This window comes from Cupressus sempervirens, chromosome 11 (assembly GCF_028749045.1).
Source record: "Cupressus sempervirens isolate cs-2001-9-10 chromosome 11, ASM2874904v1, whole genome shotgun sequence".
Classification (NCBI taxonomy): domain Eukaryota; kingdom Viridiplantae; phylum Streptophyta; class Pinopsida; order Cupressales; family Cupressaceae; genus Cupressus; species Cupressus sempervirens.
In genome coordinates, this window is record NC_143128.1 from 285,118,137 (window position 1) to 285,134,444 (window position 16,308).

A 16,308-nucleotide genomic window follows, 5' to 3' on the forward strand; every position below is an offset into this window, starting at 1 on the left:
CTTGAGTGAAGAGTTCTCGAGTGTTGTTGGCTTTCAGGTTGTACAGGCTCTCGTTAATGGTGTGTCCCAGTACTTGTTAGATGTCGTAAAAGAACTTCTTTGGGTAGTTCGTCTTTGTGTGGCTCTAAACCCCATAGTTGGTACACCACAATTCTTTTCCATCCCTCGTAGCTTCTTCTCGGCTCTTATCTTCTTCATCATTTGCATCATATCCCTTTTGAGAGCTTTTACGGTCTTGGATTCTCTGTTAGTGTTGTCATTCGTATTGTCATCATCACTGGCCCTTTCTTCCCTCTAGACATCTTCTCACTCTTGATGGCTATTGTGCAGTTATAGGTGTTTGCATAGGAAGAGGGGGATACCACTTTAATTTTCTTCTAAGGACAGAATTAGTCTTTTAACAAACCACCTCTTTTTTAGTCTGTTGATTGAGTGGTTTTCCAATTTACAAATGATTTCTCTTAGCCTGCAATTGTGGGCTCCCACGATCTCATTCTTTTCTTATCCTATGTTGTAGGTTTCTACTACTTCCTTATCGTTATCTTGTAGCATCTTAAATTCTAGGTAGATCTATGTGCTAGTAGATGGCGACTCTTTGTAAGGTAGAAAGAAATGCCTTCAACCAATAGTCATGGTTGTCTTCAACACTAGCCTCCCATATAGTTACACATGTTTTGCAATGGTGGGCAAGGTCCTTTGATCAATCCCCCATAAAGTTCAGGACTATCTGCTTCTTCAGGGTGTTTACTATCTTTCTTGTTCAATCGACACCGTGCATGTCAAACTTAAGTGGATTGGCATTTCCTTCACATATCTATGCTTCACTTGCACCTTTACCCATGGGCGAGCTATAAACCCCTCCATTGGTGTCACACACCTTGGTTACCTCCCTTGTACCACTGCTTCTTTCTCCCCAATGTTTTTTGTGCTAGTCTCTATATCCTTGGGATCCCTGATATGACCAGGTTCTTAAAGCCCAATAGGGTGTTCAAAATAATTTTGCTATTCCCTGTGGAGGTTTCTTTCCTGCTAATCTTTCCCTCGTGCAAAGGGTAGAGATAATTCGCTCCACACAGGGTTAGACTCTGAACTCTCTTTATTAGTCACCATTGTACTAACAGATTGCTCACTTGGTTGGCAAGGTCCTCTCCTAGCTCTTTAAGGAGTGGTAAGTTTCTTGCAATTTCATTCCACTCTTGTCTTGTAGGTTGTGTTTTGCCTTCTCTATTTTAGGCCTCGACTTTCCTCCACTTTGACTTCAGTTGACACTTCGACTCTTGCTTTATGGGAGACTTCGAAATTCATTGACAATTCTTTGCAATCTTCATCTCCTCTCACTTTTTTGCTGGATTTGCAGAGCTCTTCTCAAGAGGTTTCTACTTCCCTTTCTTCTTCTATCTCTCTCCTAGCAGATATCCTTCTGTATTTGTTCAGTAGAAGGGGCGTTAATTATTTGAATAGCCAGAGCTATGACATCTACTTTTGTCACGTTCGTCTTCCCTCCGGTTCTGGTCCTCGCACCGTTGTATTATTTGTTGCCTACAGTGTCCCCTCTCTCTTGCCCTTCTTAGAATTTAATCAATATGCAAGACAATAATCTTGGAAGGCTTCCTAAAAGATTATACACATTTATGTTCATAGTGAGTTTGGCACATACCCTATTAGCTGAGACCACTCTATCTCGAGCCTTTCGCTGCATGTACTGGTCAACAAAGAGTTTCCACACTTGAACCAAATCCTTTGTCAACTAATCTTCTTGGGTCTCTTCTTGATTATTCTCGATATCGTTGTCGGTCACTAATACTTGCTGATCAAAGTTGCAACCTATTATTCTGCCATCCCACCTATTTGTGTTTCCTCAACCTCTAGGTTCAAACTTAGCAACGGTGCCGAAAGATTTACTCCCTACGGGTTACTTGTTTTACACAGAGTAAATAGAAATGTTCACACAAGAACATGAAGAAGATAATAATCCAGAATAAACACCATACACATAATATTGGCAGAATGATATACTTCTATTCCATGTAATGTCGTATACAAAAGTAACATATTCTCGGTGGTAGTTTACATATATAAAACGCCCCGGTAGATGGTTGAGCATCCAATTGTCTTTTCCTACGACTACGCAAAACCAATTGTAATTACATTGCCATGACTAATCCAAACATTAAGTATTATTCCTACTAACTAAATTGCAGCTAACAATGAATAGTTTTGTCAAAAGCATGTAGGGAATGTCAATATTAAAAAGCAATTTTTATGTTGAGGGAAGGGGCATGCAATACCCTTAACCTCTAGCATGCCTGGGTATATGTGTAGCTGGCTTGTAGCTAGTATAACCTTTAATTAAGGTGTATGATCATATCCATAGTTTAATGCAGGTATTTAGCTTGGCTTGAGCAGTCTCCATGGGATAAGTATTGTATTTATAGGAGGTAATGGTTGGTTTATTATTGGTGTATTGTGAATTTTATTGTCTTGTGCGAATAATTCATTACATTTCTTTTAAACCTACTGAGAATAACTCAAAGAACATAACATCTATTGATGTTTAAGTTATGCACTAAAGTAGACTAAATTCTTCCACAATGACACAACATACCATTTATAATATTTGGAAGTGGTGCAATTTACTGTACCTACCTTTAGGATCACACTCATATCATAGCAAAAAATATTTGGTCATTTGAAGGCATGCAACCGGTTATTCTAGTTATAATATTTCTGGACACAAATGTATTCTAACGAGTTGAAAGATTTTGCATCCATGCTTTGAGCTGTAGGTACATCGTGCCAAGTTTGAATCCCACCCAGCATATATTGAATAAGAAGTGTACTTTAAATAAGCCCCTAATGATTCATTTGACACTGGAAAAAATTTTATGAGAATGGAAAAATGAGTTGACACAAACCAGCATATATGATTTTGGTAACATATTAAATTATGATGTTGTCCTCTCCGTGAATTGTAACTTTGTGGATCTAACGGGTGCATAGCAGACTATTGTATGAGATACTTTGTGTGAAATATAGGATACACAGTGAATATTTTGTTTTCTTATCTTATAACAATTGTCTAGATCTCAATGTTTAAATATACCTTATCTGACATTAACTTATATGCTCAAGAATGTTAGTAATTGTTGAGCAAGTTGATTTAGTGTTGAGTCTTGACATTATTAGATTGTCTAACGGGGGATTTATTCTGGATGCATGTTTAGATGAGATCTGAAGGAAAGGATTATATTGTACAAGAAGGAGACGTGGTGCTGTTCCGGTTTAATGTGTAATCTATTTTTGAAGGTAGGTAATGGGTTTATATTCAATTATTACCAACAAATAATGTAAATCCTAAAACACTATGTATCGAATCATTGTGTATCTTTTTAGTAGGCAATAAATGATAATCACAAAAAGGCTTCTATGTTTACTCCATCACCTTTGTCAGGATCTCAAATCCTTGCCCTTGCATAAAGGATTTACATTACATGGAACTCTTATTGCAATCTCCTACAGGTACCAACCTTAATGTCAGTTTCTCCAAATCTTTGTTTTTACTGCAAATGAGAATGGAGTAGGGAGTTTATTATTTAAACTGCTTTCTTTAAACTTGAAGAAGACATTCTAAACAAAGATTATTCTGCTAATGATTTTTTATTTTTATTTTTATTGGTCCATGGTGCTTGAAAAAGGTTCCTCTAGCCTTTGTATAGGTTGACATAAGGTTTAAAAAGATTATACTGTTAAATACCAGCTCAGCAACAGCTCATTGCAAAAAATAATGTTCATAAATTATCTTTTACTAGTCATAGTTTCAAAAGTAGGAAACAAGAAGAACTAGGCATGACAATATGATTTTTGTGGCTGTTGAATAGGATTCGCTCAAGTGATGAAATTATAAGGCATTACATAATAGAGTTCTAGGTTCAATTCTTGAGAGGAACAAGGGTAGAAATTGGGCAAAACACTGCATCCAAAGTTCCAAACACTAGATGCAAGTTCCAGACGAATATGATGCAACTCATGGGTTTCTTGCCAGTTATTACCCACAAACTAAGTTACCAGATTCTCTCCAGCAACCCTCAAAGTCTGGTTCAGTTCTGTACAAAGTCTGGTCCTTGTCAAATTCTCTCCAAATTCTCTTGTAGAGCTGCAAATTTGCTGCAAATTCTGTAAGCGGAACCCAGGCAGTATTTGCAGTAAATTTTGAAGAATTTTCTGTCTAGACCTGGGCTGAATTTGGCCTCGGAACATTTTTTTAAGAATTTTTAAAGTGTTTTGTTGACCTCTCAACCCTAAAAAAGATGTTTATGTCTTTTATGCATTTGTGTATGAAAATGAAAACTTGCTTATAAAGGAAATCCAAATTGACTATAGGTGAAATTTAAATTGATGATTATAGTGGAATGTCTTTAAAAAGATATGATATGTTTGAATCCGGGACTTCAAATTTGCATCACCTTATGACATACCCTGGCTAGAAATGCTCTAACCAATACAAAATAAAAATCCAGATAAGTGCACTTATCTTCTGACAATTTCTTTCATTCTCAAACTGTCCCCATGATATGGAAATATGTTCCATGCATTTGACCAAGCAAGTGTATAAAGTTGTATGTAGTGCTAAATGATGCCATTAATGTCCTATTGAACTGAAACATAGATTTGGTGGTGTATTATGCTATGTTCCTTTACAATTAGCAGATTCAAGTATGGATTTATTTTTTGTTGCATACACACACACACACACACATATTTTTAAAAAGCATATGTTTTTGTACGGATGAATCCAAAATGAATCCAAACCCAAGCCCAAAAAAAATTAGATGAATTTCGAACCCACATCTGTACCGGAATCCAAACCAGCAACGTAGCCCACAAATAATGTATAGATGGGCTATTTTACTTGGTTACTGGTCTCCTCTTGCCAATATGTAGTTATGGTAGATCTGATGATGATAATGTTGTAATCGGATATTGACTTCTTCCATAAACACAATCACTATTCTGATATTGATCAAAACTCTATTATGTCCATTGATACTCATCATTGCCATTGTAATAACCCCAAAATAAGCATATATATGCAATTTCCTAAATAAATGAAGAACAATTTTCTTTTATTACTAAGTAAATAATATACAATATATTATTATATTATAATTATTTAATTATAATATAAAAAATGCTTTAAAAAAATATAAATAAGATATAACATATTATATTATAATATATAATGATTATATTATAATATATTTATGATATAATAAATGACTTTTCTATCCTTCTAAATAAAGTGATAGCATCTTACTACACCAAACTAATAATAATCTAAGAACTCATCATATACTCCAAGCGACACATCCATCCACATTCAAGAGGTATAAGTATCAAGGGCAAACGAGGATCTCGTGTTTTACATCTGCAACTCATAAAGAAAATAAGCTGATGGAGGAATACACCCCCTATCCAAGTATTGCGAGCAAATAATAAGACAATTCCATTGATATAGGCAGAATGATATAACAAAGGAATATCGGGCAAACAAGACATAACAACTGTACAACTGGGCGTTTACGGGTAGAGGCCAGAGCAAGTAGCGAAGACAGAGGATTGACCTTCCTTGCAAGATGACAGAGTGACTCACCCACTTCCAATCAGTGGGGATAAGAAAGTACGACAGGCACCAAACCTTATATACAGCAGCTCAGATTGCTCTGGACAGACGTAGAGCAGACTTTCACACCTGATGGCAGCCAAGACATTTGATTAGCAATCAAGGAACGAGCTCGGGCTAAACTGAGCATGTTGTCATCATATTCCACATACTCAGAAAATCTCAAAATCATCATAAACTTACTGAGGAAGGTTTGGGCTCAACACAGTAGTGTAATTGGAACAACCTTACATCATCTCATAATCCACCAGACAGTAGAGGTATAGATATATAAGTGATCTATCCCTGAAGAATAAGAGAGACACTGAAGATCTTTTACATAGGGGCCAAGTAAGAGCTTAGTAAAAGAAATTCATTGGAATAGAGGGCATTCCAAAGTGAATGTCAGGATTCTTTAAGGGGAATCCTAGAGAGAGATTCATAGAAAATCTTTAAGAGACTATATATATATATATATATATAGTAGTGGTCAAACATATGCATATGTCAGAGATAAGAGACTTGGTTAGAGGTGGGATCTCTACCAAGTAAAGTGCTTGATTAGAGATCCCAAAACAGAGACCTTAGGAAGACACTCTTAATATGATGATTTCCTAGTCGAGAAGTAATTCTCACCAGAGGGTTAGGTGATTTGAGAAAAGTCTCTCTCCGAGGGATTAGGAGAGGTTAGCAAGGGTAGTAGTGAGTCTAATGTTTATTCTGTTCAATATTTCTAGCATGTTAATATACATTTTTTCCCATATCATACTAACAAATTTTTACAGGTTACAGCATTCAACCTTGATCCAAAAGAGGGAACATTACAGCCATTATGATTGTCATAATGCTGATCAACCATTACTGCTCTCCTATTACCATCGGGTTCCACCTTAGACAATCATGATCATTAGTGACTGTGATGACTCTTCCCTCATAATACCTACCTAGTTGATTTAATTCAATCCTTATTCCTCAATATCAATCATTGATGATGGCTGCTTTTAATGGTAAGACTTTCTTGGTCTCTCTTCAAATGTTGGCTGATGTAATAGCCCCTTGTGCTTCCTGAGACCAAAGACATTGACTGCCCCTAAAATTGCTAGGAGACAGGTGATTTGTATGATGTTCTTGAGGGTCGAAGATAGCCGTACAGTTGGCTGTGATATGCCGTATGGTGAAAGAGGATGGACGTACGGCAATGTTATGGCCGTATGGTGACCTCACTTGACATGAATGGAATTAATACACAAGAGTCTGTACGGTGAGGGGGGGAAAGGACTTCACAGCCGTACAATGATATATAAAGTGAAGGTGGGTCCGTATGGAGGGTGGGGAAAGATAAAAGGCCGTACGGTTACAAATGCCGTAAGGTGATGGAGAAGTCCGTACAGAATGCCGTGTAGTGACAGAGATTGGTATCAATAGATTGAGAATGAAAACAACCATAGAGATAGGTGTCGGAAAGCCAGATAGAAATGTATCACATCACACGTAGATCCAAGATCTGAGAATGGAGTCTGTACAGTGATGAGGAAGCCAACTGGAATAGCCGTACAGTTGCCAACAGTGCCAAATGAAAAATATAAATTCAAGATAATAGATACCACTCCAAAAGACAACACAATTTGCATACACAGAGACCATTGATTCACTAACAGGAAAAATCCACAATTTGTCAAATACATTAACGATGAACCGAATGGAATAGGGTGAGGGCTGATTCTCACCGAAACCGTGCAAGCCAAATAGGGAAGGTCTTTCACTTCCGAAATAGTGAACAATGCCAAACTCCAACAGGAATCCACAAAACAGAGATATCAAATTCCAAAAGCATCCCTATCGACTACTACGAGCCGTGCTTAAATACCCATCGGAAAAAGCTTTTCGAGGGTGTACAAAATTAGCCGACGGCGACACACTCTACTATGACAAAAATTAAATTTGGGTCCGAGTTAAATTAAACAATCGGCCCGTTACACATAATTAAATACATTTATTTCTGTTCGGGAACATTACAGTCCTCCCGTCTCGAAATTTGCTTGTCCTCAAGAAAATGCAGTGCCAGATGCTGAAGGATGTGTTCGCCTTCCCACATTGCATCGTCCAGCGATAGATGTTGCCAACATACTAGGTATTCTCTCACCGTTCAGTTACGCAAGACTTTTTCGCGTACTTTGAGAATCTCAACAGGTTCCAAGATGAGTTTCCCCTCATTGAGTGGTGGAAGATCTGTAGTGACAGAGATGTTTTGCCCGATAGCCTTCTTCAGACAAGAAACGTGGAAGACATTATGAATGCGACTACTTCAGAAAGCTCCAGTTCGTACGCTACCTCACCAATGCGACGGATCACGCGGTAGGGACCATAAAACCGGGGCTTTAGTTTCTCCTTCCCTGTTCCATTCAGGTGAGGACTGTCGATAAGGCTGTAGTCGGAGATAGACCAAATCCCCCACTTCAAAACTCCTCTCTAATTGATGTCTGTCAGCATATACCTTTTTTTGGTTTTGTGCCTGCTACAGGTTTTCTTTCAAACTCTTCAGAATGTCCTGTCCTTCTTGAAGCCAATCTTTCGCCTTTGGAGCGCGACTGTCACTCAACACTGTATCGAGGAAGGAGAGTGGTTCGTGCCTGTATAGAGCCTTGAATGGTGTCATTCCGATCGACATGTGATAAGTGGTATTGTAGCAGTATTCTCCGAGGTGGATCCATTTCACCCATGCCCGTTGTTCTGCTGAGACGTAGTTCTGTAGATAACCTTCGAGCCATTTGTTCACAATTTCAGTTTGGCCATCAGTTTGGGGGTGGTAACTTGTGCTCGGTGATAGTTCAGTTCCTGCCATCCGAAACAATTCTGTCTAGAAGATACTGATGAAGCGTCTATCCCGGTCGCTGATGATGTTTCGGGGTAACCTGTGTAGGTGAAAGACTTCTCTGAAAAACAGATTGACGATTTGTGCAATTTGGAGGTCCGAAGGGATGGTGAAGAAGTGAGCGTACTTTGTCAATCGGTCAACTACCATGAAGATGCAATCCTTTCCGTTCACCTTGGGAAGACTTGTTATGAAATCCATGGATATACTTTCCCACTTATGTTCAGGAATCGACAGAGGTTGTAGCAGTCCAGCAGGAAGAGTGTGTTCGGATTTGTTTTGTTGGCAAACAGTACATGCTCTGACATGCTGCAATACATCCCCTTTCAATCCCTTCCATGAGAACCTCTCCCTCATACTTCTGTATAGGAAGCCGGGATGACCAGCCAGAGGGGAGTTGTGCACGTGCTTCAGGATCTTTTTCTTCAACTTTGATTCAGGCACTAGGTAGATCCGATCCTTATAATAAATGATATCATTCACCACCTTATAACAATCATCGTGGATGTGACCATCCATTATCTCGCAAGCAAAAATATTCTTGGAATATTCCACCAGTAATTGTGCCTTCCAATCGGCTGAGATTTGCTCTAGTGAGCAGATGGTGGGTCTTCGAGACAAGGCATTTGCAACAACATTGTTTTTCCCCTTTACATATTCAATATCAAAATCAAAAGATTGAACCTTGCTTACCCATTTTTGTTGCCATTCGTTCAGATCCTGCTGCTCCAGGAAATATTTTAGACTGTTGTGATCCGTACGGACAACAAACTTGGCACCAACCAGGTATTTCCGAAACTTGGTCAGTGCGTGAACAATGGCCAACAGTTCCTTATCATAGATGGAATACAGGTGCTCGGCTGGTGTACGCTTCCTGCTCTCATAGGCGATGGGGTGTCTGTCCTGCATCAAAACTGCTCCAATGCCTTCCCCTGACGCGTCGCATTCCAAAATGAATGGTCGGGTGAAGTCGAGCAATGCCAACACTGGACAAGTGCTCATGGCCTCTTTTAACCTATCAAATGTGAGTTGCGCTTCTTCATTCCACTGGAAAGCCCCTTTCTTCGTCAGATCTGTTAAAGGTGCGTTGAGTTGAGAAAAACCCTTGAAAAATCTCCTATAGTAGCTGCACAATCCGAAGAACCCTCGCAGATCCGTGAGTAATTTCGGGGGAGGCCAATTGAGGATAGCCTGGATCTTCTTCTGATGCACTTGAACCCCATATTGACTGACAACATGCCCCAAGTACAATATCTCCATCATTCCGAACTCACATTTGGATTGTTTGGCGAACAAGGACTGTTCTTCCATGATGCTTAGAACCTCGTTCAAATGTTTCAGGTGCTCCTCCCACGTCCTGCTATAAATGAGAAGATCATCAAAGAACACCAACAAATACTTACGCAACTGCTTGTTAAAGATGCGGTTCATGCATGATTGGAATGTAGCAGGTGCGTTGGTCAGCCCGAATGACATGACCAGGAACTCATAGTGTCCGTAATGGCAACGGAAGGCCGTTTTCTCCACATCCTCTTCCCTCATTCGGATCTGATGGTATCCAGAACGAAGATCTATTTTTGAGAAATAGACCGCACCATATAATTCATCCAGTAGCTCATCTATCCTGGGAATGGGGTACTTGTTCTTTATTGTCCTCTTGTTCAGTGCGCGATAGTCCACACACATACGCAACGTTCCATCCTCCTTCTTGACCAACACCACTGATGATGCGAATGGGCTAGAACTGGGACAGATCAATCCCTTATCAAGTAACTCTTGGATCGTCCGTTCAATTTCATCTTTGAACTTCTTCGGGTGGCGGTACGGTGTGGTTATGACAGGTTTCGCTCCTGGTTCCAACTCTATTGTATGTTCAAATCCTCGATGCGGCGGTATGCCAGGAGGAATATCTATGAAAACCCTTTCATGCTTACTTAAAACATCCTGAAGCTCTTTATCCTGTGGAGGTGTTCGGTGCCCCTTAATAGGTTCTGCCGAGATGAAACATTGTGCAACCCATGCAACATCATCATGCCATAGGATTGCCTCCATCCGATGTGCATACACTTCCTTCGGTCCTTAATTTGCCATCCCTCGGAGGACCACCTTCTTCCCATCAGCCACGAAAGTGAAGTCCATTCGCTTGAAACTCTGAGTGTATTCATCAAGCGTCTCCATCCACTGTATGCCGAGGATGACCTCCATGTCGGCCAGATCCACTATGAAAAAGTCCTCTGTCACCGTGTGATTTGCCATCGTGATGCTCAGCTAAGGAACTAGGTGCGTGCAGGGCAGGAAAGTCCCTTCGACAACTTTGACTTGAAAGCCCACATGTGCTTCCATCAGAAGATTTCTTCGCTGTACTAAAGATGAATTTATGAAATTCAATGTAGCTCCGCTATCCAGCATCACTGTGATCCTTTGTCCCTGAAGGGTACCTCGCACACGGAAAACTGTGCACCTCGGACTGCCAGCCAAGGCAATGGATCCTTCACGTTTTATTAAAGCGACAATCCTCTTTGTATGGTTGAAGTTGGCCATGTCAATGTCACCGCTAGGTTGGATGTCTTCCACTGGCGTTCCCTCTCGATCCTGCTCATCTTCTTCATCGGACATCACTTCGATGTAGTGAATTTTCCCTTTCTCGAGACATCGGTGGCCAGGTTCCCAAGGCCCCTTGCAATTAAAACATAACTTCTTTCTTCAGAGTTCTTGTCGGGATGCTTCATCCAGTGATGGCTTCTTGGGCGGAGGTTTGTCGCTCGGGAATATCGGCGGTTTCAGATGTGAATGAATCCGAGAGGATGAGGATGATGTTGATGACGACGCCATGCTTTGTGCCTTACTGATTGCTTCCGTCAAGGTTGACGGGTTGAATCCTTTCACCCAACCTTTCAGTGGTTCTACCAGTCCATCCATAAAGAGAACGACCCGCCTTCGTTCAGAAATGTCTGTCACCAACACAGAAAGTCTCTGAAACTCTGCGATGAACTGATCTACTGATCCCATTTGCCTCAGCTGTGCCAGATCTTTGAAATTGAGCTCGGGGTCTTTTCCATCAAATCGTTCAATTAGTCTCTCCGTGAACTCGGCATAAGTCTTTATTTGATCATGCCCAAGAGGGATAGTGTCGTGGTGCCACCATTTGTGCGCAACGCCCTCCAAGTGTAACGCGACAAATTTAATCACTTCTTCGGGCATAGGATTTAGCTGGAAGTAGTTGTCGGCTTTCATTACCCATGCCTACGCTGAAATGGAGCCCGAACTGTCAAATGGAGACAGGTTCACCTTACTCAATTTTCGCCTTAGGTCATCGTTAAAATATCCTCCTTTGTTTCCACCTCCTGCGTATCTCATTCTTAGTTCTGCGTAATCCTTGTAGAAGATGTCTTCTTCAAGATTTGCATTTCGCCAATCCTCTCGTATTTCCTCGAAGGTTGGAAGTCTCTCTCTGTGATGTGTCTCAGTCCGTGGTGGGAAAGTCAGCATGGATGGTCGAGAGCGTGCAGTGTGAGGGTGTGATCTGACTACCACCAAATCTGCACTATGTCCATTCGATTCTCCAAAAATTTTGTTTTCTGCCAACTTTTTGAGAGTTTCTTCCATAAGCCGTTGAGCATCAGTGATCTGTGCCTGGTTCCGTGCAAGATCCCTCAAAAGTGCAATGAGTTTGGCACCTGTCAGTTCCTGTTCCCGTTCCTGTTCTTCAGCCATTCGATCAACAGAATGTGTTCTTCTTCTCTTTCGGCTATAAACTCGCATTCACCGATTAGAGGTTGGCAGGATCGATTGCTTTGATGCCACTGTAATAGCCCCCCTGTGCTTCCTGACACCAAAGACGTCGACTACACCTAAAATCGCCAGGAGACAGGTGATTTGTATGATGTTCTTGAGGGTCGAAGATAGCCCGTACAGTTGGTTGTGATATGCCGTACGATGAAAGAGGATGGACGTACGGCAATGTTAGGGCCGTACAGTGACCTCACTTGACATGAACGGAATTAATACACAAGAGTCTGTATGGTGAGGGGGGGAAAGGACTTCACAGCCATATGATGATATATAAAGTGAAGGTGGGTGCGTACGGAGGGTGGAGAAAGATAAAAGGCCGTACGGTTAGAAATGCCGTAAGGTGATGGAGAATTCTATATAGAATGCCGTGTAGTGACAGAGATTGGTATCAACGGATTGAGAATGAAAACAACCACAGAGATTGGTGTCGGAAAGCCAGATAGAAATGTATCACATCACACGTAGATCCAAGATTTGAGAATGGAGTCCGTACAGTGATGAGGAAGCCAACTGGAATAGCCGTACGGTTGCCAACAGTGCCAAATGAAAAATAGAAATTCAAGATAACAGATACCACTCCAAAAGACAACACAATTTGCATACATAGAGACCACTGATTCACTAACAGGAAAAATCCACAATTTGTCAAATACATAAGCGATGAACCGAACGGAATAGGGTGAGGGCTGATTCTCACCGAAACCGTGCAAGCCAAATAGGGAAGGTCTTTCACTTCCGAAATGGCGAACAATGCCGAACTCCAACAGGAATTCGCAATACAGATAGATCAAATTCCAAAAGCATCCTTATCGACTACTACGAGCTGTGCTTAAATACCCATCAGAAAAAGCTTTTCGAGGGTGTACAAAATTAGCCGACAACGACACACTCTACTATGACAAAAATTAAATTTGGGTCCGAGTTAAATTAAACAATCGGCTCGTTACACAAAAATAATTAAATACATTTATTTCTGTTCGGGAACATTACAGTTGATCTTTACAATGGTGATTAGCAGGATGATGATGCCTCAAATGTACTCATTTCTCATAGGATATGGATTGGCTTGGGTGTCCTCACAATATTGACTGTTTGCTCTTGATGATTGATCAATACAACATAGATTGCTTAATATTCCTCGATGATGATTATTACTTGGGATCAAACCCTTATTCCTCCTGATTTAACTAAGAAACACCTTACTTATAAGACATCATGGTTTTCTAATCTATTATTCTCCTACTAAAAAATAGTACAATTACTTCAAGTTATTTCTACTAACTCCTAATAGCTATTGGTGCTCAAGGACTGCCACTCCTTGTCCTTAAGAGTACATTTAATACTTTAGTGGGATTGGCTCAAGAATGGGGACATTACATGTTTCATTACCCAAAGCAAGGTTGTTCCCTTTCATCATAATTTTCTCAAAGGTTTAGTGTGTTTTCTTTAGTTATTGTTGAAATTGCACATAATGAAATATGAAATCAAAGATAATGAAAATTCTTCTACTTTCTAAAATAGTACAATAGAAGTTAAAGAGAGTGACCTAGATCACATTGATCTAGAAGATTTTTGCCAATAGACGAACACAGATCCGAGAATTCCAATTACATTAACCCTTGTATTTGTATTGAATATATATTTATATTTATGCCACTTGATCTCGTTGAAGAGGATTCTTGAGGTGCATGGAACCCTACAATTGATGATGGTGAATTGAGAGTGGATTAAATCGCCTGATTAAAGTTCTTGAGAAAACTTTGTCAAACAAGAAGATCCTCAATGTAATGTCCCCTTTTTAGCATTCATAGCATGATGTTGTCGTTAGCCTATTTCCCCACGGTCTCGTAGGCTAACCAGGACATCAAAAGGGCTTAGAGGCCATTTGGCCTAGATAGTTTCAGTTGCAGGTCTTTCTGAGGGGTTTTGAGGCAACTTCGGGCATACTTACTATTTATAGTAAGTCATCTTGGGCATGGGTGGACATCTAGTGGTAGCGGTATGTCGATGGTAATTGTTTAAAATCGGCAAGAAGACTTGTTTATCATTGATAATATTTGTTTTGCATTGATAAAGCTATTTTATAAAGTTAAATTTAAATATTTAACTTTATTAATACATAGACTATAGTTTGTGGGAAATATTTAAATTAAAAGAGTCCCTTTTATTTTATAACACATTGGAGACATAAGTTACATAAAGGGAGTTATGTTTTATCCCACATTGAGAAAACGAAGAATGGAGCTCTTGTGAGAACACTATAAAAGAAATGGAAGAGCTTCTTTTAAGCATGGTTGGAAATATCAAAGAAATTGGAGAATTTTCTGGAGGTTATGTCTCAATAGTTTGAAGGACGAAATCCCTTCAAGCTAAAAATCTTGACGCCATTGAAAGATATGGTCTTGAGATTCAACAGGGTAGCAATCCGAAAAAGCAGTCCGAAAAAGCAGAACCGAAAAAGCAGGCAGAAAAAGCGGAACTGAAAAAGCAGGCGTAAAAAGCGGAATCGAAAAAGCAAGCGGAAAAAGCGGAACCGAAAAAGCAGGCCGAAAAAGCAGTTCGAAAAAGTAAAGCAAAAGGGGCAGCATTGAAGGAAAATTATTACAGCCATCTACAACCAGGTTCCCTTGTTAGTATTGTTTTTTTAGGGTATTATAAGTTTCAGCTGTAAGTGTGCATTATACCAGCATTGTCATTTTGGTAATCCATGTAAATGCCAAAGTCTTGGCCATATTTCATGAGCATTGTATTAGAAATTTGATTGCAATCAAAAAGATAATAGTTGCTGGTGTCATTTAAGCAATTCAATCTCATTATTTATCAGCTAGATAGTTTGCATACCAACTGTTTGCAAAAATGCCAGTTGGCTGTAGGTGTTCTTTTCTCATGCTTAGATCATAATATATGCACTGAATATTGTCAAAATTAGCAGCACACTCATGTGAGGTCATTGTGTAGTTCATTGTAATCTTCTATCACTAGATTCTCATTGATGCAAATTGGAAAAAGGTCATTTAAAGCAAGCTGAAATACTATATCAGTCATATGTCCCTTGCATGTGAATTGTTTGACAAAATTCTTTGAGCCTTCAATCAGCATTTTTGAGAGCAGATTTGAAAAGGGTTATTACAGTGGTATCAGAGCATGCTTGCAAAGTGTTTGACAAAATGTCAAACAACTGAAGTATAAAGATTTTTGGTGTTTGAAGAAGTTATAACCTATTGGGGTTATTACACTCAATGACATTTGGCGGTCCAATAATTAACAAATTGCTGATTTTCATATTAAGTTTCTGATTTTAATTCTTAAAATTTGTTTGCATTTTCCAGATTTGTTTGTTCTTTCATTTCATCTATTGCAGAAGTAATTAGATATGCTGATACAGGCTTGCCTACTCTTGGAGACATATATGGGCATTTGACAATATTCTTGGGAAGAAGCAATTTTTTATATCTAAGGATCCTACTTTTGGGTTATATGAGCAACATCTTTGTCCCATTGTGATATGAAGATGAAACACAATTAGCACCTTGCTTCATATGGCAGCCTGTGTAAATATTCTGCAAATTCTTTGAATCAGACTTCTATTTCCTTCCTTGATTTGTTGACAATGGTCTTCTAAGTTCTGAATATTCATGAAGTTTACACTTATAATTCTGATCAGAGAATTATATTCTTCTGCAATAGATCAGTATGTTATTTGCTTGAGGAAATAGCCTTAAATGTGAAATGTTTGAAGAACACTGAATTTCTTTGATGCCGATACAAGAAGGAATAGTCCACTTTGATCTGATATTAAAAGAGAATATCTCTGCACTATCAATTGCTGGATAATGATGCTTGGAAGAGCAGACTGAATTATGTTATAACTTTTGCAGTCATAACTTCATGAGGGAAATTCTAGAAGCTTCACCCAATTGTTATAAATGGAGGGGTTTGCAATGTATTCAAAAGGTTCAGATTGTTTGGGAAATTGATGAAAACA

At 39.4% G+C, this 16,308-nt stretch overlaps 1 protein-coding gene across 5 annotated transcripts in view; it reads left to right on the forward strand.

Annotated features, from left to right (window-relative positions):
• LOC149529220 (GTP-binding protein-like protein) overlaps positions 1 to 16,308 on the forward strand; it is a 275,708-nt gene that overhangs the window by 246,802 nt on the left and 12,598 nt on the right. For 2 of the 5 annotated variants that reach the window (XR_016358645.1, XR_016358647.1), the window contains exons 11-12: positions 3,225 to 3,306; positions 3,452 to 3,519. Coding sequence is in view for 2 of the 5 variants with exons in the window: in XM_089809559.1 (XP_089665685.1) it covers positions 3,225 to 3,293 (69 nt within the window). In the remaining 3 variants the exon portion in view is untranslated. Of the gene's footprint in view, positions 1 to 3,224; positions 3,307 to 3,451; positions 3,534 to 16,308 lie in introns of all 5 variants that reach the window. The other 3 variants (XM_089809559.1, XM_089809560.1, XR_016358646.1) reach the window with 2 other exon arrangements.